The sequence below is a fragment of the Solanum tuberosum genome, unplaced genomic scaffold (genome assembly GCF_000226075.1).
Source record: "Solanum tuberosum cultivar DM 1-3 516 R44 unplaced genomic scaffold, SolTub_3.0 scf00191, whole genome shotgun sequence".
Classification (NCBI taxonomy): Eukaryota; Viridiplantae; Streptophyta; class Magnoliopsida; order Solanales; family Solanaceae; genus Solanum; species Solanum tuberosum.
The window spans coordinates 725,516-752,661 of NW_006239117.1; the positions used below are offsets into that span (position 1 = coordinate 725,516).

The window sequence follows — 27,146 nt, forward strand, 5'->3', positions numbered from 1 at the left end:
GGGTCAAAAGTTCAAGGTCATTCATGTAAATCACACAAAAATGTTACATTTTCAAAAGTCCAGCAATGTTGTTCAAAAGAGGAACCAAAAAATAGAAGAGAATTAGAATGGGAACTAGTCTATAATTAACTGGCTGTGTGCCAAAACTATATTATTCACCAAAACAAAAGCACTTATTACTTAATAAATAATATTAAAAAAAAACGAGCATGAAGTCAAGCCCCAATGCGAGTACTGGACACTGGGTGATGGACCAACTATTTCTGCAATTACCAATAATTCTAACACTGCCTTCACTTTCTAAAGCTTCTGAGATGCGGAACTGATCGACTCAGTGATTTTACCTACTGTTCTCATTGCTGAACCAACATCAAGTTGATCAAGTGTCTTGAGGAACCAATAACCTTATATGTATCTAATTGATCTTCTTAAGGCAGTTAACATATGTGTAACTTGAGAAAGAAACAAATAGCTTACGAAACCTGAAAAAGGCAAACCAAAAGATAGTTATAAAACATGTAATGTGTGTGGATAAAATGTTTTTGGGAAGACTCATCTGGCTAAATACCGATGTCTTAGTCCCAAGATCGAGTGATATCAGCAACTACTTTTTTACTGAAAGCAATACATCAAGGACAACAGTGTGATGGCTTGCAATCTAGAGGGCTGGATGTGTCTTACAGATCATTTACTTTATATTTGATTTATCTTCTCCCTTCCATAATGGAATAAACCACTACTCCCCAAAGAAGAAGGAAATGAATGTCTGGAAAGCGAAGCTGAGATTGAAATGACCCTTCCTTTGTTTCTTTTTTTCGGACTTTTTTATACGTGTACCATCGTAAGCAAGATAATATAGCAAAGGTATTACATACCAAACCCACTGGCTCTTGTGCTGAGCCATTGCAGCTAAGCTCCTTCTGGGATGTTCATTTAGCAAGCAATGCCTTACTCCGCTTAAATGGAACTTAGCAGATAGAAGGGACAGCCATATGTCAACTGGTCCACTGTACTTGCGCAATATGTTAGTGCTAACCTGAAAATGATTAATCACAGCCTCCAGTCAAAAACTTAAACCGTAAAATTGTGATATATAGGCAAAGATTCCAAACATAGTCATAGAAATGCAAAACCAATGAACATTTGAATTCTTCAAGCTATGAGATGAGCTTATAAGTTATAAGGGACGACATGGTCAGTAAAATTTGTATAGTCAACTCCAACATGCTTGGAAGTGAGACATCGACGTAGTTGTTTTATGATATTCCCAAGAAACTAAAATAAAAATCTACAAGTAGAGCCAAAGGTAATGAGACAAGGGAAGAACTCACAAGCTCCCAGGCTTCAACTTCTTTATGTGAAGTATCTTGCAATAGTTTTCTGCAAATGAAAAAACTATTTTATCAAGATGTGCTACAAAGTATGGAAGTAGAAAGGTATTTGTATTGTTAAAGTAGTAATTTTATCAACAGCATGGGCAGTTGAAAGACATAAAATAGTGGTGTGCCTTCAATGTTAAACAAAGTAGATATTGCAAGGAAATTTAATTAAAAATAAAGCTACTAATTCTAAGCCTTACATGTTTCACTACCAAAGATTTTAGAAGACTAGTGGAAGAATATGCTACAACAACAATTACACCTCAATCCCAAAACCAAGTTGGAATCGGTTACATGAATCCTCACTAACCGTGTCACTCTAAGCAAGAAGTAAAAAAAGAAAAAGAAGTACTAGAATTCTTTACAGTTTCTACTTTCTACTGGTATATAAATCTCTGATATGACTAACAGACTCCAAAAGTCATAGGACCTAAAGTAAACACACAAACATGGCTATAATAACGGGAGAATTATGGTTAAGTTAGTTTGTTAAGTCATGAAGAAGATTTAGTTTGAAGGCTTACATCTACAAAGGAGTGTCCAACTCATCAACGTTTCCTTGTCATACAACTTACACAACATGTTATCGGCATGTCAATCAATTACAAACTCAACAAAGAAAAGTAAAGAATCCCTCATAATGATGCCTGTTCAAAAAACTTAATCAAGTATAAGAGAGATATCAAACTAGAAAGAAATAGGATCATTATGATTTCTGAAACTTTGCCAGTATTAAATATCACTGTCTATACTAAACAAATCTGTTTATAACATCTGCAAGAGCACATCCAATTACAACCAGAATATATGGTGACTAATTTCATTTGCAAAGTACTACTAATGGCTACCAGAATATGACAAATAACCTACCGTACACCTTGATGAACATCTTGATGGTTACAGTGACCTGAGACTCCATAATTATCAAAAGTTATGACCTGGAGAACAAATGTCCATGAGATGAAAAGGTGACATAATAAGATTTTCCTCTGCTCACAAATAATCTAAGGCAACATTTTGGATAAAAACACAAAGGAAAAACAGAAATTACAAAATGAAAAAGTGACTGCAAATTTATTTGTGAAAAGAAGAATCATATGAATTATTGAGATTGTAATATTCAGTGTTAAAATAAAATACTACACTTATTACAGTATTTGAAAGTCTTGAGTATTTTCTAAACGCAAAATTTATTGTCTACAACATGAACTATGAAATAGGCAACCGCTGCCTCATTCCCTAAATTTGGAACAAAATGAGGTTACCCCCATCTTTCTTTATGAAAGTTCCGGCTTTCCTATATAATACCGAACATTAAAGCTGCATAAATACAACGGTCTATCACATTAAAATTTTGCACTTGTTTCAAAGGTCCATGATATATTTGGTAGACACCAGGTAAGATATATGTAAACCATTCTATTGGGTTCTCTGCTTAAATTCCAGATTGGTAGGCCTCAATGAAGACATAATAATGGATTCTTCCGTATAAATTCCAATTAAGCAGGGGGTAAATCAAATCAAATTCAGAATAATGAAAAGTATATTCTTCATGGACAGCTAGGAACTTATCATACGCAGGAAGGGTGCAACTGATTCAGACTGTTATAATTGGAATTCAAGCATATTGGGCACAAATATTCATGCTACCATCCAAAATGTTGAAACTAATTGAAGCACATTGCAGAAGCTACCTATGGTCTGGAAGCAATACCATCACACGGAAAGCCTAAGTAGCTTGGGAAAAGGCATGCACTCCAACGTGTGTGGGCGGTATAAATATCACTAATTTGCTCCTTTGGAATAAGGCTGCAATCACAAAGAACTACTGGGATTTGGAGCATAAGGAAGACAGGATGTGGATTAGGTGGGTACACACCTATTACATAATAGGACAACTTCTGAGCAATCTCCAAGTGCCAAAGCAAGCGTGTTGGATGATTAGGAAAATATTTGAAGCAAGGGCCTTTGCAATGCAGTCACACTCACTTGATTCTAAGAGGAGCGTCATACAAAAGGTATACAATCAGCTAATTGATGATAAACCTACGGTTCCATGGAAATGCTTAATATTTATGAATCCAGCTAGACCAAAGGCTAGATTTACTACCTGGCTACAGATACATGGGAAGCTACTGAGCACAGATAGGTTACTAAAATGAGGAATGGTGATCGACAGTTCGACACCAAGTGCAGCATGTGCCAAACACAAGATGAATCCAGAGAGAACCTATTTGTACAATGTCCTTTCTCCAAAGCTCTATGGGATAGAGTACTACAGTGGATGCAGAGACCAATGTATGATCCTACCACCTGGGAACAACACTTCAGTGGATCATTAGAATAACAAAGGGCAAGACAAAGCAGGCTCAACTCTATAAAATGGTATACTCTGAAATTACTCATGCATTGGGGAATGAGAGAAACATGAGAATATTTGAAAAACGAAGTCGTGCAAGGGAAACAATAGCTAAGGAGATTGTATATATGTTATTTGTGTTAGAGCTCCCCCTAGAATACAATATGAAGTCCATGGCTACATTTTTTAGATTCTGTTGTTCTAATTAGCTCATAGTTTAAGTGGCAAGTTGAAATAGTTTTGCTAAGTTGTAGCAAGCTATAGCAATGCAATTCAATACTTTGGTGATTAATAAAAGTCAGTTAGTTAGCCCAAAAAAAAAAAAACTAAAATGAACAAATAAACAAACTACAGATCAAGATTTTAATCTAGCAAAGTAGAAAAGCCGCTTATACGATGAAATCAACAGGAGGAAACTTGAATAAGCGATCAAAGAAGCAGAAGCTACTGAAGATTATCTGAAAGACCATCTTAGTTGAACAAGATAATTAACTGAAATCACTTACCAAATCAATTGCACAATTGACAATTTCCTCCTTGATAATCTTTGACAATAACTTAGAGTTCCATGATTTGCCAAAACCATCCTAGTCAGAACTACGCATTAGAACTCTGCTTAAACATTTAGAACATATAGATATACCATTCTGATACAGCCAGCATACCTGTAGATCTGGATGATCAAGGACTTTCACTTGCTTTTGTGGAACCTACATGAGTAAATTAATAGAGAACAGAAAGATCAATGACTCATATCTGACTAGCTTCTCCAACATTTTACAAAAAAATCAGTTATAGCAATTCGCAGAAATAAAGGAATCCGTTATTGTTTTACATGAAAGCCAACGTAAAAGATCACAGATCTAGCATTAATCTTCACATCACCTTAAGCACAATCGAGGCTAAATAAAGTTCTTCTTTTCTGACACTGCCCATACCATCTGCATTACCTATATTTCAGTACAATGCAACAAAGCAGAAAAAATATACTGAAAGTTAGAATCAGTGATAGACTATTGGTTATCTAGGATAAGGATTTGCTAAAGAACAGTTCAAGTGATTTGCGTTCTGATCATTTAAACATTCTACACTTAAAAAGAACTGCAATAGTTCAAATTTAGAAAGCGAATCTCAGGCTTAACAACACTGCTTGAATTGGATCATACTTCTAAGAAAAATCAATTGCTTTAGTATTTCAACCAGTTCAAAAATCAACTTTTCATTTGAAATTTATTTTTTGTGTCTTGAGAAATATATCTGGCAACCAAAATACACATGCCACCCAAAAATTAGGCATAAACAATTTTTTTATATTCAGCATCTGCAACAAAAATTGAAACATTCTACAAGTCTTACCTGTTGACATGCATAATATGTGTAAATTACATCCTCTCGAAGACAAATAATTAAGGGTTGGAGTAAAGAACCTACAGTATAGAGTAAAAAGCACCATAAGTCATTATCTCACAATAGTAATGCTTTCAGCAAATAGATATAATAATGATTACTTAATAACAAGATTACCCAAACATTGAAAGGTCATTGTAGCATATGTGGGAACTGACATCGAGAGTTATGATCCTTGTTACCAACTACTTTTAAACACAATTTGCAAAGAAAAATATCCAGGAAAGGATGCTTCTCTTAGAACAAGCGTTAAGGAAATCTGATAAAATTTAGAAAAAGAAAGTTATAGCATTTTATTAGGTCATAGATTTTCAAGTATCATATGTATCAGGACATCGTATGCTTAACAAAACAAAACAAAAGGATTGAAATCATAATTTATATGAAGACAATTCATAATTCAGTTCTTTAATAATTTATTTAACAAAGGGGTCATAATTGAATCTTATAGTTTAGCCCACCAAATTTCTAGTCCACCGTGTTTCAAGATGGACATACAAATCCATGGACTTCATTCTTCTGTGAATGTGTTCAACTATGAGCTCGACTGATAAAATTTGTTTCGATTGAGCAACTTTATGTTAGTGTATAACTAACGACACATAGGGCTCTCATAATCTTGATCAAAACTAACGTATAGTTGATGAGTCCACAAATTGGACTCATATAGGGCTATATTTTGATAGAATTAGTATCCTCAAATGCAATTTTATCTCAATATCTGATGAAAACCCTTAAGTTTCAGGTATTTGGAGTTTGAGGGAAAGCATGGACACTACTTAGCAAAAAAGGAACTAAAGGCAGCTGAAAGAATGAACAAATGAAGATCTGAGTATCGCCGAACCCATTCGGCGAGTCGCCAAAAGGTCTTATCCTCGCCTTTTGTTCCAGTGTGCTAAGCCCGGAAGGAAAGGATCAAATCGGCGGTGAAAAAAAGCAGTCGGCGTATCGCCGTGCAGTTCCGCGAAGCAGTACTATGTCGCCCAATGATCCAAAACACGACGATGCTGAAGGATAGAGCAAGACGGCGATGAAACCTACCAAAGGGAGGATCGCCGAGTTGATCGGCGATCTCGACTAACGATGCCGAATGATCCGCTGCAGCACAGATTTTTGAAAACTATAAATACTCGTTAAGAGTTGTAGCTTAAAATGAGATTTTTAATATATAATTTTTAACATAGATTTTTGAGTTCTAAGTTTGGAGAGGGTTTTGAAGAACTTGAAGATTCAAAGGGTTTCAACTCCAACAATTTTGGTTTGGGTCTCTTGGATTCTTCACTCTTGACTTGTTTTGAGACTAAAATCTTCATACCCATTTGAATGCAAACTCATTTTGGTATAAATTTCTCTCTTTTACATGTCTAGCTAAAACCCCAATTCTTGGGGTGTGATTATGTGAATATGGGTTAGATTAATTGTTGGGTGTTGCTTGCTGATAGTTTATTTGTTGTTTAGATGTGATTTCGTTTAGTAGTTGTGTTGGAACTTAATGAAATTGTAGTTGCAAATACGATTACACCTTTGTGTTTTCGGCTTGCTCGAGAGAGAGGTCGTAAAAGTAAGACTACTAAATTGATGGCCGATGGGAGTGGGTCGACATGAGGTTCAGCTCGAGAGAGTGAACCCTAGTCCTTCTCCCACACACTCAGCTCGAGAGAGTGAGTGGGCTAAGGCGGAGGCTGTTCTTCGGCAAGTGGGTGTCCGGGAGGAACCCATTTGATTCGGGGTAAGTTGTTCAAGAGAAAGCTTACCCCCACTATAGTCTAGCCTAGTCACAAATATTCAACGAAATTACTATCAAAAGCATGTACCCAACGATCTAGTCTAACCCGTATTCCTATCACATCCCAAGAATCCCCTCTCCTTGCTTAGTACTCTTTGCATTTTTGTTGTTTTTGCTTACTTGTCACAAACCCTCATTGATAATTGACGCTTGCATCACCCCTTAGATTTAACATGTTTATATTCGATAATGTTTTTAGCTATGACTAATTAGAACTTAATTTTATTTTTCTATTAATTCTCAAGCCCACTCCCTTGGGACTCGACCCCAACCCTTGGTTGTGTTACTATACTATTGTACGATCGTAAACACTTGCATTGGAAGTTGTGTCTTGATTACGCAAACATCAATAGTTCCAAGTGTCTTAGACTGCAACTCCCTCTATAGCAGTTCAAAAGTTTGCATTGCTCAGAAAATTAATGATATGAACAAATAACAACTCAAAGTTAACATGTTCAACCTTACATAGACTCATCATCAGGATGGGCAATAACCAATAAGACATTTCTCTTGCGAAAAACTCCACCTGAAACATAAAAAAAATATACATATTAAGAAGGGAAGCAATTAGCTGTGGAACAAACACTATAGGAAAGTTGTATGTATGCATGTATTTAGATTCTAAGAGAATAATTCATAACAACACCAAGGCAGTCAGTAAATACAAAAGAAAACGAGAATTGACATTTTGTTGAGAAGTCACCCATACCATCATTTAAAACTGCAGCTTGTGAGGCAGAGAGAGATTCGTGGAGAATTTTAAAGAGTGAAGCCACCCACAGCACAACCAATGTAATGATGATTACTAGCCACTCCATTTAATTTTTTTGCCAGCAGAACTACAGATAGCACAGAGTTGTATCTGCATGAAAATCTAAATGAGTTGTATTACTAAAACCCATTATAGGCAAGTGAAGCCAGTAGTAGAGATCAAACATCAATAATTCAAGGAGATCATGGAGACTACCAACAATAAACCTTACAATAATCAGTATCTCTACATTCAATCATTTTTTGTCAATACTTGTCAAAAGAGAGTAGAATAGAATGGTTTTTTGGGGATGTGATCTTAATAGAGGAATATCACCTCTTCTATGAAAAAACATTAAAAGAAATAACAGTTAATAAGGGAATTATATCCTTTAATTTTAATCATTAGCCATAACTATTACATTTCGAAAGATAAAAGGAACACTTACCAATTTTCTTCTATAGAACAAGGATGTTGGATCTAGTACACAGAAATTGGAACTGGTTCAATCTTATTGTGCAGTTTACAAACCCTGCAAAAATATTAAGCCTATTTACATCAATATGTTACGGATTCAAAGACACCTTTTTTCTAAAAGAGGAAAAAAGAAAAGGAAAAAAATAATTGGAAAAGCTAACATAAACTCATTCATATAGTGACATAATGTACAAACAACCAGATAAACTAGCTCTTCAAAAAGAAAATTTTCAATATAAGTTCTTGTAAGACTAATTGAACCTTGTTAGTCGTTTTAACTTGCAGACTAATTGAATTAACACTTCATGTTGTGCATCTTGATTCAGATTTGCATCTATGTTTGTTCCACTTTCTTTTCGCCACACATAATTTGCTCTTTTCAAGTGTTCAGTTTTGACTTGCATAATTGAGTTTGATTTATTTTAACTCCGGCAAATGCTAAAAGATGTTTGGGTTTTGTCTTCTTGTGTATTAACCTTGTTTATTACAATATGCATTGGAACTGTTCAGAAATACCGTGCGAGTTTGAGGAGTTTGTAGTTAAATTTTGGTACATGAATGTATTGCTGTAAAAATCTGTATTTATTTTCTTTGGTTTTGCTTTTCTTGTTCCTTTTTCTGTGCAGGAGTTTAGTCTGGTCAAACAGACCAGGATTTGAAGACACGAGACATAAACTCTACTCAAGGGCGGAGCTAGGTAGGAGCAAGGAGTGTCATCCAAACCCCTTCCAACAGAAAATTACATTGTAGATACAAGGTAAAAAATATATTTTTAATGTATATATATTAGATGTTGAATCCCTTGGCTTTCATATTTTTGAACCTCTTAATGAAATTTTGGTTCTACCCAGAGTCTACTAATAGTTTAAGGTAATTAGGTCGATTTTGGATAACTTTTGTTCTATTAATTCAATTTCTGGTTTGTTGATAGACTAACCTATAACTAAATTACTTCAATTTCTGGTTTGTTGATAGACTAACCTATAACTAAATTACTTCAATTTCTGGTTTGTTGATAGACTAACCTATAACTAAATTACTTCAATTTCTGGTTTGTTGATAGACTAACCTATAACTAAATTGAAACGAATCCATCTTTTTCAATGCAAATTCCCTTATTATAACATTATTATCCCTGCAGGGTTTACTAAGGTTTGAAAATCTTCATGTATTTAATAATCTCAATATACCACAATACAGCAGCAGCAGCAGCATTTGAAAAGGACACAGCATAAACCAAATCAGAAAATATACGTAAGATGGATTCCAAAGTGTAGATTATTAGGCTTTATTAATGCGTTTGAGAAGAATGACAAGTGTGTATTTAACTGTAAAGATGACGAAATAGGAGTGATTAGCTTACCTGAACAAACATGGATCGGCCATGGAGAGATGGAATTTTGGAGAAGAAGACGGGAATATCAAAGAGAAAAGAGTTTGTTTTTTTTATCATATTTTAACAAATTATGACAAAATTATTATTTTCATTCAATACTAATTTTATTATTAAATAACTTTATAAATAATAATAGTAAAATTTAAAATTTCAAAATATAATTTGCTCGGTACAGAGCAACATTATTGAGAAGAGGGTATTTTTGTCATGTTGGACTGCCATGTCTGTAAAGATAACGTTTTAAGGATATTTGTGGTCCAAAACATAGACGGCAAGGATAGTTTTGATCCTAAACATAATTAAAGGGAATATATGAGTTATTTCGAATAGTTCGAGGATAATTTTGATCCTTTTCCGAATAAAAAATGGAAAATGATTATCGTATGTTTGACCAATTTTCTAGGGACCCAATTGCTTATTTTGAGAAATATGTTTTTGAATATAGCTTTCCAAAGCAGCGATTTTAGAAAGAACTACTATATGTTCCAACAAATTCATTTATGAAGTGTGTATAAGAATTTTAAAATATTTTATCTGACCAATATTTCAAAAATGTCAAATTACAAATATGATATTTATTATAGAATTACATTTATTCAGATAAATAAATGATTTTAAATATTTTAAAAGAGTTTAGGTAAGAGTTCATTAATTTAATTTAAATCCAAACATACAACAAAATACATTAAATTTTAATCAATATAGTTAAACAAAAAGGAGGGGTAAACTGTTGTGTATTTATATTTAAGAGATATAAGTATTAAATAAATGATAAATAATTTTTCATAAATATAAGTGTCTGAAACCCAACTTAAAACTAGAGAGACTAAACCAACATGAGTTTGTAGCGATCGGACTACTTCATCCTTAACTAGAGATTTCAAATTCGAGTCCTAAGTAAAGATAAAAACCAGTTGGAAGTCCCACCCCCAATGGGCAATCCGAATTTAGTCGGACCTCCGAAGGGAAAAAAAACAGAGAGGCTGTTAAGCTTTAAAATAGGTAAATAAAGAGATTTCTTGTAGCATAATCTCTTTCATTTCTGACTCATATATGCACAAAAAGCCTCGCCATAAAATAGAACTGGAAAAGAACTCAAAACTAGAGGAAAAAGGTAATCTTTAACCCTTTCCTAAAATGCATAAAAAAATGTTAAAAGACTGGCCAAGCAAATTATATGAGAGGATAATATATCCATTGATTACATCTAAATTGAAAGCCAAGGCCATTTACCTACAACAGATCATCATCATCATCATCCCCACTACTAAAGGATTCAACAAGCTCACTGTCATCTTCATCTTCACCATCTGTCACAATCTCCAATATACCTCCACCACCAAAGTCCACACCATCTACAATAAAGTCTCCGTCTTCATCTTCTTCGTCATCAAGCTCACTCACACTATCATCATCATTGCTCAAATCATCTGCATCGCTTTCACCGTCCCCATCAAGATCCGTTCCAAGGATCGCTTCATCGTCAATGTCATCATCATCGTCTTCATCCTCATCTTCACTTTCAGCATCATCAGGGTCTGAATCATCCTCAGTTGGCCTCCTCCGACCAATTTCATACACCCTAGCAGAAGAGTACATCTCATCTTGGTCATCCATTGTGACCAGCCCAACAAATGAATCAGTTGGCTCCGTCGCAAAGTCAAGTACACAACGGTCTACTGGAATGGTTGCAATGTCAGAGTAGTTAACAGCATCCACCGTACGGAAAGCAGCAAAGAGAGGATGTTTAACACGACGTGTCTGGAATGCGGACATGACATCCTCAAGATTTCTTCTCAAGATGGCATATATCACATCACCACTTGCATTAAATGTTATTACAGTCTGGTCCAAAGACGGTACACTTCGCAGAAGCCTGAAGTTCCGCAAATCCCATACCTCAGAATTTATGATGACCTATCCAAAAAGATGACAGTTTCAGCAAAGGTAAAACCAAGGATCCACAAAGGTGAGAATAAATGAAAAATTGTTAAAAAGGATTTAGCATCAGGCTTATAATACTATCCACCCAAAGGAAAATGAATGGAATGTCTTTACCTCATTGCCAGCAGGATGAAAGCCCCCGCCACCATAGTCGGTAAATTGATCAAAACGATGAATTGGGCCAGAACCACGAGTATCCCATAAGACACCGTTCCAGAGAAGCATATTATCTGATGGGCTAAAATGTGCAAGGGAATACATATGTCCTCGGCCTGAAGGAATATTGGATGTGTCTGTAAGTTTCAGTTCCATTTGGCAGGTTTGAGTGTCATACAGAAGAATCTCGCGCCGAGATTGCTCTGCAGACAATGCAGCAAATGTTGTACCGAAATTGCTAAATCGAGCAGCTTTACAGCCTTCAAATGAATGCTTAGGCCCAGCTGAAACAGAAGTTGCATCCCATAACCGCACATCATGAGCACTTGAAGACAGGAGAAGCTGTGTCTCAACAGAAAGGTAGGACTGTAGAAGTGTTAAAGGTGCCTGGTGACTGGTGAAGCTTTCTAAGATACTGCTGCTGTTAGAGTCAAATATTTTCAGCTCTCCAGAATGGGTGCCAGCAGCAATTTGCGAAGAATCTCCCATAAAAGAGACACATGTCAATAAGACACCAGCATCATCCCGGCAAGTGCGCCACGGTCTAAATCTACTGTAGACGAATTGTCGATCCTTACGCTTTCCGTGTGTCCCACCATTCAAACTTCTAAAATCACGAGTACTAAGCCGTGATGTCACATTTGATGGTGCATCAAGGCTTCGTTTTGGTTCAGGACAGACGTGAGGGTGCAAGAGCGAAAGAGGAGGTAACGTTGTGATGGGAGCAGGACATTGGCGATGCTGGTGCTTCAAGTACTGAACAACCACAGAGTCCAAGGTCAACCGCTCCGCATTTGAGGGTTGTGAGTCACTTAGAAGACCATGTTGAGAAGACGACACCATAGGAGTATCATCACCTTCAGTTGGAAAAGCACTTGAGCCAGGTCGATTATGGATCTCTCTCAAAGTAGAATTTGGTGTTGAAGGCACATTAGGATCTGATGGTAGACCACTTCTACGGAACGAATTTGGAGTGACACAAACCGGAGATCTGACTGTATGTTCACCAGTATTGAGTCGCTTAACTGATGCTACTGATCCACCTTCCTTCAGATCAGTTAACTTGCGTTTCATTGGCAATACAATGGGAGTTTTAAACATGATGTCTGGATCTCCACCAGATTTCACTGTAGATAGTGATGGAGTTTCTGATGTAGCTACAGGTGTGGCACACTTTTTCGAATTACTGAATTTGCAGCCTGATGTAGATGGAGAAACTTCAACAGGAAGAGATTTTGAGGACACACTACGCGAAGACGAAAAGGCCAACGGCTTCCTTCTTGAAGAACAGACAATTGACTCAGATTTCAATCCGCCATCCTCATCCAATGACGGAAGTTTCGGTTTAGCTGACAAAAATCCTCTAGGTGCACGACCAGATGGCCACTGAATTTGAACTGACGATGTCTCCTGCCCTGATGTTTGATGTGCCAGAGATGATGGAGCAGCTAAAGATGGCAAAGGTGTCAACTGAGCCTCCTTAAGAAGCATAGTTGCAGTGTCTGTAAGACCAGAAGCTTGTAGGTGTTCATGGATGAGGAGTAAAAGTTCCCTGAACTCGAACATAAAGGAGGTCAGAAACTAGTATATAAGGTAAAAAGAAGAAAACCATGTTGCTCAAATTTACATTTGGAGCAAACGCCAATTTACCTTGCATGATATGTGATCGGAGTAGCAGCAGCTATAGCAGCTCTCTCTATACGCCTTAATGTTGGGGTCGCAGCATCTGTGGCAGCCAGAGAACTTGCACGGCCCGAATTAGTTACAACCTGCAAAACAATTGAAAAAGAACCCATACACCTGCAAATTAACAAAAGAGGAAAAGGAGCGAAAGACAACTCTGCGGAGTACACTAGAAAGATAAATGTATAAGCAACCTAATAAACTGTTGTCATCCCAAATGCCTTGACCTACTCTTTTGTTTTTGTCATGATATGTACTTAATTCTGATCCTTAGGTCGAAAACTTCCCTTTCTCCAAAAATTAAACTGAAATGAACTGATACAACTGCACATTATGATAATGATGATGATCATATCATAATGTGCAGTTATGATATGATCAACCTCTGTTTTTTTTAAAAGTGGTACATGTTATATAACAACTAATCAGCCTCTTTAAATTTCAAAAATACTAACACTTTTCTATCTAAAACCAACAATAATCTATTCACTTTTCTCCTCACCATTTGCTTGCTAATCAAACCAGATACCTTATTCAGCGTGAAAATGGTACTTAACAAGTGTGTGTGTGTGTGTAAAGTAAGCCAGCATTAGAGATTATAGATCTATTCTTCAAAATTATTAGTGTAATGCACATAATCACATATAGTCATGAAGAAAGCATGGCTTAACAAAGAGTTAAGAATGGAGGGGGAAATTTCCTTAATAAGATTAACACTTGAGACCTTACAAAACGAAATCCAGATGTGGAGAAGTCGAAATGCTGAATTACAGGAATAAAACAGTTACTTCTCTTTCCCCTCCCATTTCCCTTCATCCAAAGAGATCATCAAAATGATTGTCTCATTTCTTTGCTTTGAACACAGCAGAAAACCAGTGAAAATGCACCCCTCCCCTTAGTCCCTTAATCCCTCGTCTTCCTTTGCCCCAAAGAGATCATCAAAATAAAAAGTATCATCCAACTTCTACCCAAGCCCCCTTTTTTCACTCCGCGTATTAAGAAATTATACAGAGAAAGAAATAGGTACTGTTTTCTTACCCCAATAAGCTCAATAGCCACCTGTGCAAGTTCTGCTTGCCACCGGTTCTGTTCACTGCCAGGAGTCTGATTTCCTGAATCTCGTATGAGTTCTGACAACTTTTTCCCAACCTAGACCACAAAAAGAACAATATATTAAAAGTATATCTGAACATCCAGCACCAAAAGACCAAATCTTTCAAACTGATATCGCATAAATGGTCATCCACATTGAGTCTTGGATAAATTGATTTTAAAGTTCAAGAAAAACTTAGAAAAAATGTTAAATGTTCGTTCTACTCGGTTTAACTACATTACTACATAATTCAGATCTGCACTAGCTGCAATACAGAAGTAGGTAAAAACCAAAAATGCTTTAGGATCAAGTCACTCACTAGCATATCCCCCTGGAAACGAGGAAAACAACGAATAACAATAAAGCAGCACAGATATCCTGAAAAATCTGAAAAGGTGTTGAATATACCTTGTTGAAGTAAGAGCAGTTGATGAAACTAAGAGCTCATTTGGATTTAGCTTTCATTAAAAGCAGTTGATGAATATACCTCGTTGAAGAACACTTTTAGCTTTTTAGGTGTTGAAGCTGATTTTATAAATAAATAGTTAGGTGCTTTAAGAGACGCCCTGAAATAATAGTAAGCAGCTAGTTTGTGTGGGAAAAAGCTCAGTGGTTTATCTGTTAAAATGACAAAAACATCTTAACAGATGACTAAAATATCCTTAAATCTATTTACAAAAAGATAGATTTGAAAGTATCTTTACATTAAAAAAAGAACTAATAATGCAAATAGAATAGAGATATAATTAGAAGTTATGCTTACGAAGAGTATTTATTAGGGATAACATAGTAAAAGTTTGATCAAACCAAAAGTGCTTACAAGCTATAAACCATAAGTTAGGGGTGACATCCAATGTCTTTTGGCTGATTTTAATTTATAAGCACGTGGCATATAAACATTTTTGGTATTCACATTTTCTCTAACGACTAATTGCAACATAGGATCAACCTTTTAACTATTTCAAGAAACATCAAAGGTGAAAAAAATGTTAGAATCAATGACTGCAGCAAAAATCACATAAACCAGTTATCACACCGACCCTTAAAATCAACAATGTCAACCATGCAGGAAACAGCAATTATGATGTCAGACCAACCTACCTGAAGTTTTGTTAATATATGTGCAATTGTATCATCTCTTGCCAAACCAAGAAGTACTCGGCAAGCAAGAGCACGAAGACAGTCAATTGCAGCTGGAGGAGTAACTATCCGTGGCTGGAGGAGCTGCAGGAGGACCTTAATACCATTGTTTGCCCGAACAGCTTCTCTCGCTTGACGGTAACATTGTTCAAGTTGAGCAGCAAGGCCAGCACAACCAGCTCCTACACCTAGTGATATTCTTCGGTCTCCAACTAATCCTGATGTCACTGTAGACACAGGCCCTTGAGAAGTGCCACTGACCGCAGATGTGCCAGGAACTGCTGTGCTTCCACGGTCTGATAAAGTAGATTCTCTATTTTCATTCTGACTGGAGATATTAACAGCTCGATCTGGAAGAAACCGCTCTGCATTTCTGTCCCTGGTCTCGTTCCGGTCTCTGGTATCCACACCAGGAGTATTTGCAGATTGGACAGCATTGGTTTGCTGTGCTTGTGTAGATACAGATGGTTTATTGCTGATTGAAGGTGGAGGACACACGAGACAAACTAACACATTCAATGCTGCTTCAACAATCTACCAACATCAAAAATAAATGGATAAGCATCTGAATAGCTACAACGAGAGAATGAAAAGTGTATTAAGATCATACCTCAGGTTCTACATAACCGGCACTGTTAGCTGCATCCAATATAACAGCTATACCCACACGATCATTGCTTAATGTTGCATTTACGATAAGTTTACGGCTGTAAGGTACTAAAGTGACGATATGAAGTACACCAAGAGCATACTGAAGCAAGTCATGCAAATAACGCTCAACAGGTGGAGCCTACATTTGAAAAAAAAATAGCAAGTAAACCAGAAAGCAAATGCAGGTAGAAAGAATGAACAATTTATAAAAGTATGTACTACCTGACATAATTCCAACATTGTAATATGCCCATTGCAATTTAAAAACTTGTCAACTACAGGCCAGCGGGCTCTAACAGCTGCAGGACCAAGTCTCCGATCTTTCTGGATTAAACGGAAAACTGCATCCATAGCCTCATTACTAATGTCAAGAGGCTTAGACGCAGCCCTAACACTTGGGATATTTCGTCCAGCACTGCGAACACTTTTATTAGGGCGAATTGAATCCACCAGTAAGAGAAGATGTGCTCTGAAGTACTGTCGAAGTGCGACACATGTGTGATATGCTATCTGCTTTTCAGAAGCAGTCAGCACCTCTGGTGGTAATCTGTCACTCCGTAATGACCCTGAAGCAGTTAATGCCCCCGAAGAAGCTCCAGACCTCACTAATGCAGCATCTTGCAAGAGATTAAGCATTTTCTGTAAACCATCCTGAGCATCAAAAGCGTCTACGACAGCTCTGAAAACAAATGCAGCCGCAAAAAATAAGGCAGAATTTTTTCTGGCTAGATCTTGAGGACATTCAAGAAGCTGAAGCGCCAACTCAACCACCTGATGGATAATGCTTGAAGGAAGAGTACAAACACGTTCCATTATTCCCTGTGAAATCAATTTTCCGAAGTTATTGAGTCAGCAACTAAAATTTCAAGAACCACAATGAATCAAGATTTAAGGTACACAACCAAATTATAACACTAAAAGGAGTAGAAAAATGGAGAGAGACAGTTACCTGAATTGACCCTATAGCGAATAAGCATGAAGAAAGGCCACAAAAAGTCTGAGGAGCTCTTGGGGCAGCAAGCAATTTTTGCATGCCGCCACGATCCACAAATACTGCAGCAAATTTCCGATGTGCAGCCAAAGCACAGATCAGCTTCAGAACATCAGGCAAAAGAAGTGAAAGTTTGCACCCCTCTTTATGCTTGGAATTACGTTGCAGTAGCCCAATACACACGTCTACTCCTTTTTCGTGCAACACAGGACCAAGAACTTCAACATACTCTCCCAAAATAATAAGACACTGGATGCAGAACTTCTCTCGCAACTTTGCAAGAGAGTCATTATCCAGAATGAAGAATTCATCAACATCCTCATTTGCTTCTTGCGCTGTTGCTTTTATATCTTGTGATTCACCTTCAGAAATAGCACTCCTACAATATATCAGCACCACATTAATATAAATTAACTGTAAATCAACAGAAAGTAGCAGATGAATGCAAAATAAAATGTCTTCCCAGTCATCAATCGAGGATCGCTCATATAAAAAATGACACACCAACCTTGAAACTTCAACAGCAATAGCAGCATCAATGACTGTAGATGCAGCTTTTGAAGCAGCCAAAACTGCAGCCTCCTCATCATTTGACTTCTTAAATTCCTGAGATACAGAGATAACATAGAAATGAGATGGTCTTAAGATAAACATCAATATAAACTGGATAAGAAGTGAAGACCAACCTCAAAAGCAGCACTCTTGACTACTTCTGCAGCAGCATCACCAGCTGCTTTAACAGCTTCAGCTGGAGCATTAGCTGTTTTTGCTTCTGTTTCAGCAGCTCCAACAGCTTTCTTCACTAGATCTGTGATATCCTTGGAGCCGACTTTACATTCCCGGAAACATTCATCATTTTCATCCCTCTCCATCACAAAACCATCAACATATGTCCTACTCAAATTCTTCTTGTTATCAGGTGCTCTTCTTAATTCTTGATTCCGGGTTAAATTTCTGCTGCGAGATTGCCCACTCAATCTACTAGCAGACCCTGGAGAGGTCAAAGCTGCTTCATTATCCGGAACACCCTCAGTCACCCTTCCCCGTCCTCTGTGTCTTGTCCACCCACGATTCACCCTGCGTCTTGACAAATCATCTCTAGAACTCTCATCATGTTCGTCTTCCCTTACGGATCTGTTACCAGGCTTTGCCTTTCCGTCACGTAAATCTCTAATATGCCATCTTTCTTCACCATCTCCATCTGCCTGATAATTATCATCATCCACAGCCATAGAATCAGGTGGCTCTTCATCTGTCCAAAGTTCATCCCCACGCATATGCCTACTGGCACTTCTATCGCGATCCTTATCCAGAACTTGATCACCATGAAGTCCATCTTCCGCTACTCTGGGGATATCCAAATGAGAACTTTCGGCAACTTGCCGGAATCTACTTCTACATTCCTCTCTAGCTCTCACACCAGTACCTGTAGATGATGCTTTGCCATCCAACAAAGATGTTGCATCTCTTTGGCTTGTGGTGGTCTCCCCCAAAATTCTAATCCGAAGATAGTGCATAAGTTTTGCTGGGAGCCCAGATGTTAATACATCTTCGACTACTTGACCACCACTACCATCAATAGAGCAAAAAATGAATAAATTTGCAACAGGAGATGTGTTATATAACCAACAAAAGGTATGGGCCTAAGAGCATACCTTGCCAAACATACAGCAAGAAGTCCAGTAGAGTAGGTCTTCAGCATCTCAGAATCAGAGGACCTCCGATCACCTGACTCATGCTTCCAATAATGATCATCACCAGACAATCTGGTTGTGTCGTCCGTTGTCCAGCTTTTTAAATTTTCCAGCACAGGGTCTTCAAAAACATGTGGATACTGGATTCCATTTGCAATGAATTAATCTACACGAATAACCATGACCAAGAAAAATTTTAAATAAAATAATCAAGTATAGAACTCTACCATCCATGTTAGTGAACAGCTAAAAAGCAGCCTTGCAGCAGCAGCCTTCACAGAAACTGAATATCTCCTCTCAGATAGGAACTTTGAAGATATCAGTTCAAAAAATTCATCATTGTCCTGCAAGGAGAGATGATGGGAAGTGAGTAGTTAATACTGCGACACTCAGTATATGTACAGAAAAAAAAAATCAAAGTAGTAAAGTAAGAGATTCTAAAGCTACCCGGATAAGGTTCCCTAGCCGTCCAACATTATGGGAAGATCGTCCATTATTAGGAGCAGAATGACCACTCTCTTCCATGTAGCTGCACTTGAAAGAGTGAACAGATATGTCATTTGTCTTGTTTAATCCAGTGAGACAAAGCACTGATTTGTTTCACCTATCTGACGAGAAATTAATGTCTATGAATAATGCAAACAAGAAACAAGACCAAGCCCCACGTTGTTGCTGTTGACTAAACTCAATTATCATGTTTTTTTCAAAATTTCCCAAGAAGGGAACAGTCGTTGGAAGGTACTGACTTGGAATTTGAATCTGATAACAAAGAAGAACAAAAAAGAGGCAATTGTAGAGAATGATTCTTAATGTCATTTAGCACGGTGTAATAATGTAGAGCTGTGTTGCTCGAACTCTTCAAAACCTGTGAGAACTAACTTGATGTACACAGATGTTTCATACCAGCATACTCCTCATGCTTATACATATACAAAACTTCACCCTACTTAACACTTCAGTAGTATCCCACTACATATAATAATAAAATTACTATGTGATAACTTCTTGATACCCATCTTAAAACTGTGTTGAAATAAAATAGCTCTCTACCTTTCAATTTGCTGGCACCAAACACAACATGCAACATGAAAGAGATTTACAGCGAGATTTACAGCAGTTTCTAACAAACATAATCCACATAATCTTAAACATCGCAACAACTAAGAATCATGAATAATATGCAGCACTAATACAAAACCGTCATCAAGGCAAGATTCACACACACCAAAAAATTGCATTCTTCATCACAAAATGGACACTGGGAGAAACTATACTAAAAATGCAATTGAACTAGTTCCCCATCCCCTGTTCCCTTAATTACTGATGTGTACGAGTGCTCAGGTCCTTTAATGAAGTAAACCTAAAACCTTTACACAGAAATTAAAAAAAAAGAATCAAAAACTTCAAGATCAAGAAATATCATTCAGACCGACCAGTTAAGCAAGAAACTAAAAGTTCATCCCAATCGTCACATAGAACCCAATATTATCCGGTAAGTACTGGTAGTTATGATTATTGTTTTTACTTCAAATCTATAATATTTTCATTAGAGCTTCTTTCACTCTTGTGTATTTCAAACCTGCTTTGAAAATGCTTTTCTTGAGTCGAAGATCTATCAGAAACAATATCTCTACCTCACACAAGGTAGAGGTATGATCTGAGTACGCTATACCCTCCCCAGACCCCCACTTGGGTATGTTATTGAATTCAAATTTAAAAATTGGTTTTACATAAGGGAGAAGGGTCAAAAATACCCCTCAACTTTGTTTTATTGTTTGACTATACCCTTACCGTTAAAACGAAGTTATTTTTGCCCCTGCCGTCTACAAACTCATCACATTTACCCCTCAATTGGATGGAAACCCCCAAATCAACAAAAATAACCCGATTTACTTAAATTAACCAATTTTAACCCGACTTGACCCATCAAATGATACAACCCACCTATGTTCATCTTCATTTTTAACCTAATTTATCTGTCTCCCTATTTCCTACTTCCTACTGTTCATCTTCATCACTTCCTTGAGCTTCAAATCAAACATTCTTCTTTGCCTTCTTTTCCGTCTTTTCCGCAGCTCACGTCTCGGGCATCATTATGCCATTACAGGCATCTCTTCAATACCCCATTCTCTTCCTTAGAACCTGCCCTAAATCTGATACTTCCAGCAAAGTTAAATTCGAAATCTCATTAACTATCGCTGATACTCTCCCTGATGGAGCCAACTTTGATTCGTGAGCTGATGTTGTGAAATTTGAACTAATAACGGTTTAGTAAAGCTGTAGAAATGGGTTTCAGAATTTTAATACTCTCCTTGATGGAGCCAACTTTGATTCGTGAGCTGATGTTGTGAAATTTGAACTAATAACGGTTTAGTAAAGCTGTAGAAATGGGTTTCAGAATTTTTTTGAATCTTGGACTGTGGAATTGTGAATGCACATAAGGTGTTAGATATGTGGAAATAGTTCTGGAACGGTGATACAGAGAATTAGAAATAAATCGATTGAAACATCTCATGATTATGACATAAAAGCTTCTGACTGAATTGCTTGGGCTTTGTAATGGTGCCGGAACAGTGATTACGGCGACGATGGGTTTAATCGTCTGGGAAGTAGGAAGGTTGGGGAAGTTGAGGTTTTAGGCTTACTTACTTGTATTTACTTAATCCCATTAGGTTATGAAAATGTTATTCATGTCTTTGAAAATGTATTTTCCTCCATTGTTTTTTGCCTTGATCTCAAGATGAAGATGAACAAAGCGGGTCATCTATTAGATGGATCGGAATCGGGTTAAAATTGGTTAATTTAAGTAAATCGGGTTATTTTTGTTGATTTGGGGGTTTCCATCCAATTGAGGGGTAAATGTGATGAGTTTGTAGACGGCAGGGGCAAAAATAACTTCGTTTTAACGGTAAGGGTATAGTCAAACAATAAAACAAAGTTGAGGGGTATTTTTGACCCTTCTCCCTTATGTAAAACCAATTTTTAAATTTGAATTCAATAACATACCCAAGTGGGGGTCTGGGGAGGGTATAGCGTACTCAGATCATACCTCTACCTTGTGTGAGGTAGAGATATTGTTTCTGATAGATCTTCGACTCAAGAAAAGCATTTTCAAAGCAGGTTTGAAATACACAAGAGTGAAAGAAGCTCATAATTTAGCAAAGGGCAACTGGTTTGACTTCATAGGACCCTTTTCACTATCATAAAACCAATAGGATTGTACTTTGAGCAATTGGAAAATTCACTCAATGACAAGAAACGATGGTTTATTTTCCAAAAGTGGCGTAGCAACATAGGCCTTTCTTTTCGTTTTTTTTTATAAAGGTAACATTACTTCTATATATCCACCAAGTATCCAAGTTCCATTATTGAAATGTCTCGGATATAATTTATTTCAATAACCGTGATATCAACTTGCGCGCACCTCAACCAATTTCATGGGGTACCGGCTATCCCCCACCAACACAAGTATTGAGTAACTATGTCCACTAAGGCTTTGACAGATGGAAGAACCAACCTCGTGATATTTGCCCCTGCAGAGTTGAACCTGGTACCTCATGGTTTCCAACCTACTTCATTGACAACTAGGGCACACCCTTGGGTGCGAAATTTCTCCAAACAGTCCCTTTATTCCAATCCATGTAATACACTTTCATTTTTAGTTTATCACGAATAGAATGATACCTTTCTATATTTTAAAAATAAATTAACTTTTAACTTATCATTTTACCCTTAATGAGATGATTTATAGCTACGCAAATATTTTATTTTTATTTTTATTTTTTTCGATAAGATAAGTGGTATTAATAACAGCATCAGGAAATAGCTACGCAAATATTTATAGCTTGTTTTAAACCACAAGTTCCAAAAAGGTTTTTTTTCTTTCTTAAATTGTGTGCCCAATCAAACAACGTCACATAAAATGAGATCAAGAGAGTACACGTTTGTGACTACAAATTTTGATCAAGAATTTTGTTTTGGCACGGGAACTAGGAAAAGTGGACGGAACCACATAAGATAGATAATGCAAATTTGATGCTTTACTCAGATCCACTTCCAAATTTTCTTTCTCAATCTAATTTAAAAACCCAGTTCTTAGCAATGGTCAATATAATTTAGAAACTTAATTTCTGACATCCTCAAACTTTTTGCCTCATCTAATATACAATATGAAAAAATTAAAAATATCAACCAATCTACTCACAGTATTAGGCAATGGTGGAGCCAGGCTTTTTAATAAGGGGGTTCAAAATCTGAAAAAATAGACACACAAAGTAGTCAAAGGGGGTTCAACATCTACTATATATACCTAAAAAATTATTTTAACCATATATAAATAATATAATTTTTAACCGAAGGAGGTTCATCTGAACCCCCTAACTCTAAGGTGGCTCCGCCACTGGTATTAGGGGTGTAAAAATGAGTTCAAATATAGGTAACCCGCCCAAATATAGGTAACCCCTCCAACCCGCCCTGAATTTTATGGGTTGGGATCAAGATAATTTGAATTGGGTTCAATCTCAACCCATTTTAAAAGTATCTTCAATTGAGCCCAATTTAATCTCCAATTTCAACCCGTTTTAAAATTCTTTATTGGCATTGATCTAATTTATATCTTCTAAGATTTATCTTTCATTTGTAACTTTTTTTTATTTTCTTGAGTTGAAATTCAAATTGTGGTTACAAAAGTAAAATAACAATATGTAAAAATTATTGAGATTAAGCGAGTCAAATTGGGCGGGTCATGACCCAACCCAATTTTTTGTCCCATTTGAGTTCAATCCATTTGAGCCCAAAGTAAACTTGGGCAGGCTTAACCCAAACCGATTTTTATTTCAACCCATTTTAATATCTCTAATTTCAACTCAGCCCACCCATTTGACACCCCTACACAATACCATAAGATATAGAAATTTTGACAAAATGTTACGGTGATCTTTCAATGTACCGCCTAGGTTTCGAATTCCACATGTTAGATGCTCTGTAAGAACTTCCAGAGATGTCAATAGAACGAAATGTAGAGAATGTACACAACCCATACGATAGTTAAGGCAATTAGGTGCAGTTCAACTTGTTGATTAAAAAATAATAAAGGTATAACTCCAAATCTCTGACTTGGACTCGAGGCAAAGAAGATAATTCGTAGGGGAAGTAAGAATCTAACCAGTCCTGAAACGGTTACTATGTTGACAACATAATTTTGTAACTGGTGAACAAATGATGTCTGAGTTCATAACTTGGTAAAGATCCAAAAGTTGCACCCTGGTATGGAGGTACACTTCTAGTAAAAGTACATTCATCTCTTCAAGCTCCATTTTAATATGGATATACAAATTGATTGAATTAAAAATGTTTGGTTAACAAATAAAATGATGTCTGAGTTCACTTGGATTGGTTCTCACACCCCTGCGTCCAGGGCAAGCATCTCCCGCCTAAGTTGCTCGGACTCGGGTGCAGGTGCCCGATACCGATGCACATCTAAAGGTAGGATCCTTCATGATCTAATTTTTAAGATTCGGGGATATGGATCCATGTATGGATACGGATGCGGGGATTCGCCTAAAAATAATTAAAATATCTAAAAATAGAGTTATAAAACCTAAATTATGTGATATTATGTGGAGAACTTGAGGAGAATCCCGAAAGGAGATCAAAGGAAAAGGAGTAGCATATAAATTTCTATATAAAGGTATTCCATTTCCTTCAATTTCACCTTAGCTTTTGTATTGATTACAGGAATCATTAAAATTGTCCAAATTTTCCCCATTGATTTTGGTCAAAGTACCCAAACTAGGTTGACCAAATCAGACACGGATCCCACACCCATGTCGTGTAGACACGGGTGTGGCACCAAAAGTGAAGAGTCCGAGCAACTTAGTCTCCCGCAACGCAAGCACCATTTTTCTGACACCACCCAAGAAGCAAAAGATTTGTCAATCTAGGCTGAAAATACATGCACAGATAGTGGTTTCCCAAATTTGGCATTGGGCTTTTGATATATGCGCCCAGCTCCCCTATGCCTATGCAATTATCTCAACTCCAAGTATGGCTATTGATAGGCATGTAGTTGTAGGCAAGAACTCTTCTTTCTATCTTATTCTTTGGAGTTTGGTCAGGCTGTTAATCCCAACCAATTAACTGGTAGTGATGGAAACAGAATCCAAAAGCTGCAGTCTAATATGGGAGGGACAATTGTAGTAAAATATTCATCATCAGGATATACAAAATGCGAGAAAAAAAAATGTTCTCTGGGAAACAGATTTGGTCTTCTAATCAGAGGAAGGAGGGCTCTGTTGAGGATAGAGGGGAAGTACTGAGAGAGGCAGAATTTTATAATTGACCTTTTCCAAATAGCACAATGGTGTCACAAAGATGTAAGTGTACTATTTCACGCCAATATAGAAGACATGATGCACCAAGAACCCAATACACCCTTATCTTTTCACAACCAAGACCAGAAACATTAAAACTAAATAAAATTATATGGAACCAGTATCCACAGTTAATTATAACTATAAAAAAGATAAACTAGCAAAGGCACACCCATAATTCACGACATCCACCCCCACACACCCAAACACTACCAATAAGCCACATGTTACTACATTTTTAACTAGGAAAAATTCATCAGAACAAAAAAAAAAGAGAGAGAGACCAGCATACATATTAACAGAATTCAACTACGCTGCTATTATTTATCTAAGGACTGAAATACTCCAAAATGCACATAGTAACAGCATACTTATGATCAATAGACAAACATTGCAGAGTAGAATACTTTCTTTTTTTTTCTTTTTTCTGATGACTGTGGTGTCCGGACCCGTTTTTGCGCACCTCCACTAATTCCCCGGATACGTGCCACCTCCCACCAGCAATAGGTATCACGTAACTTTGTTTATCAAGGCTAGAACAAATGAGAAGAATCACCTAGTGTTTTTTGTCTCAGCTGCGATTTAAACCTGAGACGCCAAGTTCTCAACCACTTCATTGACCACTAGGCCACACCTTTCTTGTGTGGAAATATAATCCCAAAAACCCACAAAATCATACTTCAACCCAAATATAACACAAAATTCACTTCACTTAGACCACACAGTTCGAAATCCCCAAAAAAATCAACAAATGAAAAAGAAAGTGAATTCCAGCTCAAGGCATATATATATAACCATTATATACCTGGACTCTTGAGTTAGAATCCCAGTATCACTAAATTATTACTTTATCAACAAAAAGAAACTGTACCTAGCTTCTTGGGTTTCAAAAATAGAAGAAAGAGCATGGATAGTATTTGGGTTAGGGTTATCAGGCAAGGCAGTTATCTTCTCCATTAACGCTTGTGCCTTAATGATCAACCCTTCATTTTCCGCCTCTTCTTCATCTTCCTCTCCACCTCCCGCTTCTTCTCCTTCTTCCTCATGTTCCTCCGTTGGAGCCGTCTCCGTCTGCCGCTCCTCTTCCCCCTCCGCCGCCAATGATTGTTGTTGCGGCTCCTCCTCCATATTACTACTCAAATAAAAATCACCAAAAAATTCAAAAAAAAATAAACTAGGGTTTTTCAGATATGTAGAGAGAGAAAGTGTTCGCGTTAGGTTTGAAGTAATTCTGCAAATACAAATGCTCTAGAGAGAGAGTAGAAAAAAAACCCACGCCTCCATGCTTTTGTGTTATATGTGTGAAAACAGCGAAGAAGGAAAGTGGAGTCTCGAAGAATCGTTCGACCCGACAAATTCATGACCCGACCCGAATGAAAAGCCCAATGAAGTTTTAACAGCAAACCCCAAAGGGTGAAGTTCACTAATTGGCCATTAAAGGGTAAATATAGTCATGGCCACTTTTAAAATTTTAATCCTACAAGTTGAAAATGAGAAGCTTTTGTTAATAAGTTTTTTTAAAAAAATACGTGTACCCAAAAAGAGAAATTATTTACCAGCTAATACTCTTTTACTTTCATACCCCTTATTTCTAACTACTAATTCACTGATACCATCAAAGTTTTTTATATATACTTTGATAAGTATTTATATATTCTGATTATATCAAAGAGGAAGAAGCAATGTTTCAGTGAAATTACTATTCAGTTGTTCCTTGATATCATTAGAGTATATGAATTCTCTGCTGGCATCAAGGAAAAAGAGACAGTGTTTCAGTAAAAAAACGGTTCAATTACTGTTTGATACTATCAGAGTATATAGATATCATCAGAGAGTATATATATATATATATATATATATATATATAT

The 27,146-nt window shown here is 36.8% G+C and overlaps 2 protein-coding genes across 4 annotated transcripts; both read right to left on the reverse strand.

Annotated features, from left to right (window-relative positions):
- LOC102587734 (probable N-acetylglucosaminyl-phosphatidylinositol de-N-acetylase) lies at positions 1 to 9,610 on the reverse strand. Of its 3 annotated transcripts, XM_006355157.2 has the most exons (12): positions 9,523 to 9,610; positions 8,131 to 8,214; positions 7,641 to 7,793; positions 7,397 to 7,457; positions 5,095 to 5,165; positions 4,624 to 4,688; positions 4,404 to 4,448; positions 4,245 to 4,325; positions 2,250 to 2,317; positions 1,332 to 1,380; positions 876 to 1,036; positions 1 to 482 (listed from the first exon to the last, which is right to left on the reverse strand). In XM_006355157.2, the coding sequence occupies exons 3-12, from the start codon at positions 7,747 to 7,749 to the stop codon at positions 416 to 418; spliced, it is 777 nt and encodes a 258-aa protein (XP_006355219.1). In that variant the 5' UTR covers positions 7,750 to 7,793; positions 8,131 to 8,214; positions 9,523 to 9,610; the 3' UTR covers positions 1 to 415. The 3 variants fall into 3 exon arrangements, with proteins under 3 accessions (XP_006355219.1, XP_015167718.1, XP_015167720.1); XM_015312232.1 differs by having other exon boundaries at positions 1 to 1,036; XM_015312234.1 differs by having other exon boundaries at positions 1 to 1,036; positions 7,641 to 7,805.
- Positions 9,611 to 10,554: 944 nt separating this feature from the next.
- LOC102588054 (DDB1- and CUL4-associated factor homolog 1) lies at positions 10,555 to 26,582 on the reverse strand. The gene is made up of 14 exons (XM_006355158.2): positions 26,150 to 26,582; positions 19,355 to 19,436; positions 19,135 to 19,251; positions 18,869 to 19,047; positions 17,900 to 18,782; positions 17,722 to 17,819; positions 17,172 to 17,592; positions 16,445 to 17,041; positions 16,182 to 16,361; positions 15,533 to 16,105; positions 14,377 to 14,487; positions 13,306 to 13,424; positions 11,614 to 13,207; positions 10,555 to 11,472 (listed from the first exon to the last, which is right to left on the reverse strand). Exons 1-14 carry the CDS (start codon positions 26,404 to 26,406, stop codon positions 10,789 to 10,791), a joined length of 5,895 nt encoding a protein of 1,964 aa, XP_006355220.1. The 5' UTR covers positions 26,407 to 26,582; the 3' UTR covers positions 10,555 to 10,788.
- Positions 26,583 to 27,146: the final 564 nt, after the last annotated feature.

What these genes read in the sequence shown, in the direction of transcription:
- LOC102587734 (XM_015312232.1), bottom strand. Translation starts at nt 7,749, where the DNA reads ATGGAGTGGCTAGTAATCATCATTACATTGGTTGTGCTGTGGGTGGCT. An exon ending in CATCCTGATGATGAGTCTAT is followed by an intron (nt 5,166 to 7,396) that starts GTAAGGTTGAAC and finishes TCTATACTGTAG; the next exon opens with GTTCTTTACTCCAACCCTTA. An exon ending in GATGTTCATCAAGGTGTACG is followed by an intron (nt 1,381 to 2,249) that starts GTAGGTTATTTG and finishes TTTCATTTGCAG; the next exon opens with AAAACTATTGCAAGATACTT.
- LOC102588054 (XM_006355158.2), bottom strand. Translation starts at nt 26,406, where the DNA reads ATGGAGGAGGAGCCGCAACAACAATCATTGGCGGCGGAGGGGGAAGAG. An exon ending in ATTGCTGTTGAAGTTTCAAG is followed by an intron (nt 17,593 to 17,721) that starts GTTGGTGTGTCA and finishes GATATATTGTAG; the next exon opens with GAGTGCTATTTCTGAAGGTG. An exon ending in CCGGTTATGTAGAACCTGAG is followed by an intron (nt 16,106 to 16,181) that starts GTATGATCTTAA and finishes TGATGTTGGTAG; the next exon opens with ATTGTTGAAGCAGCATTGAA.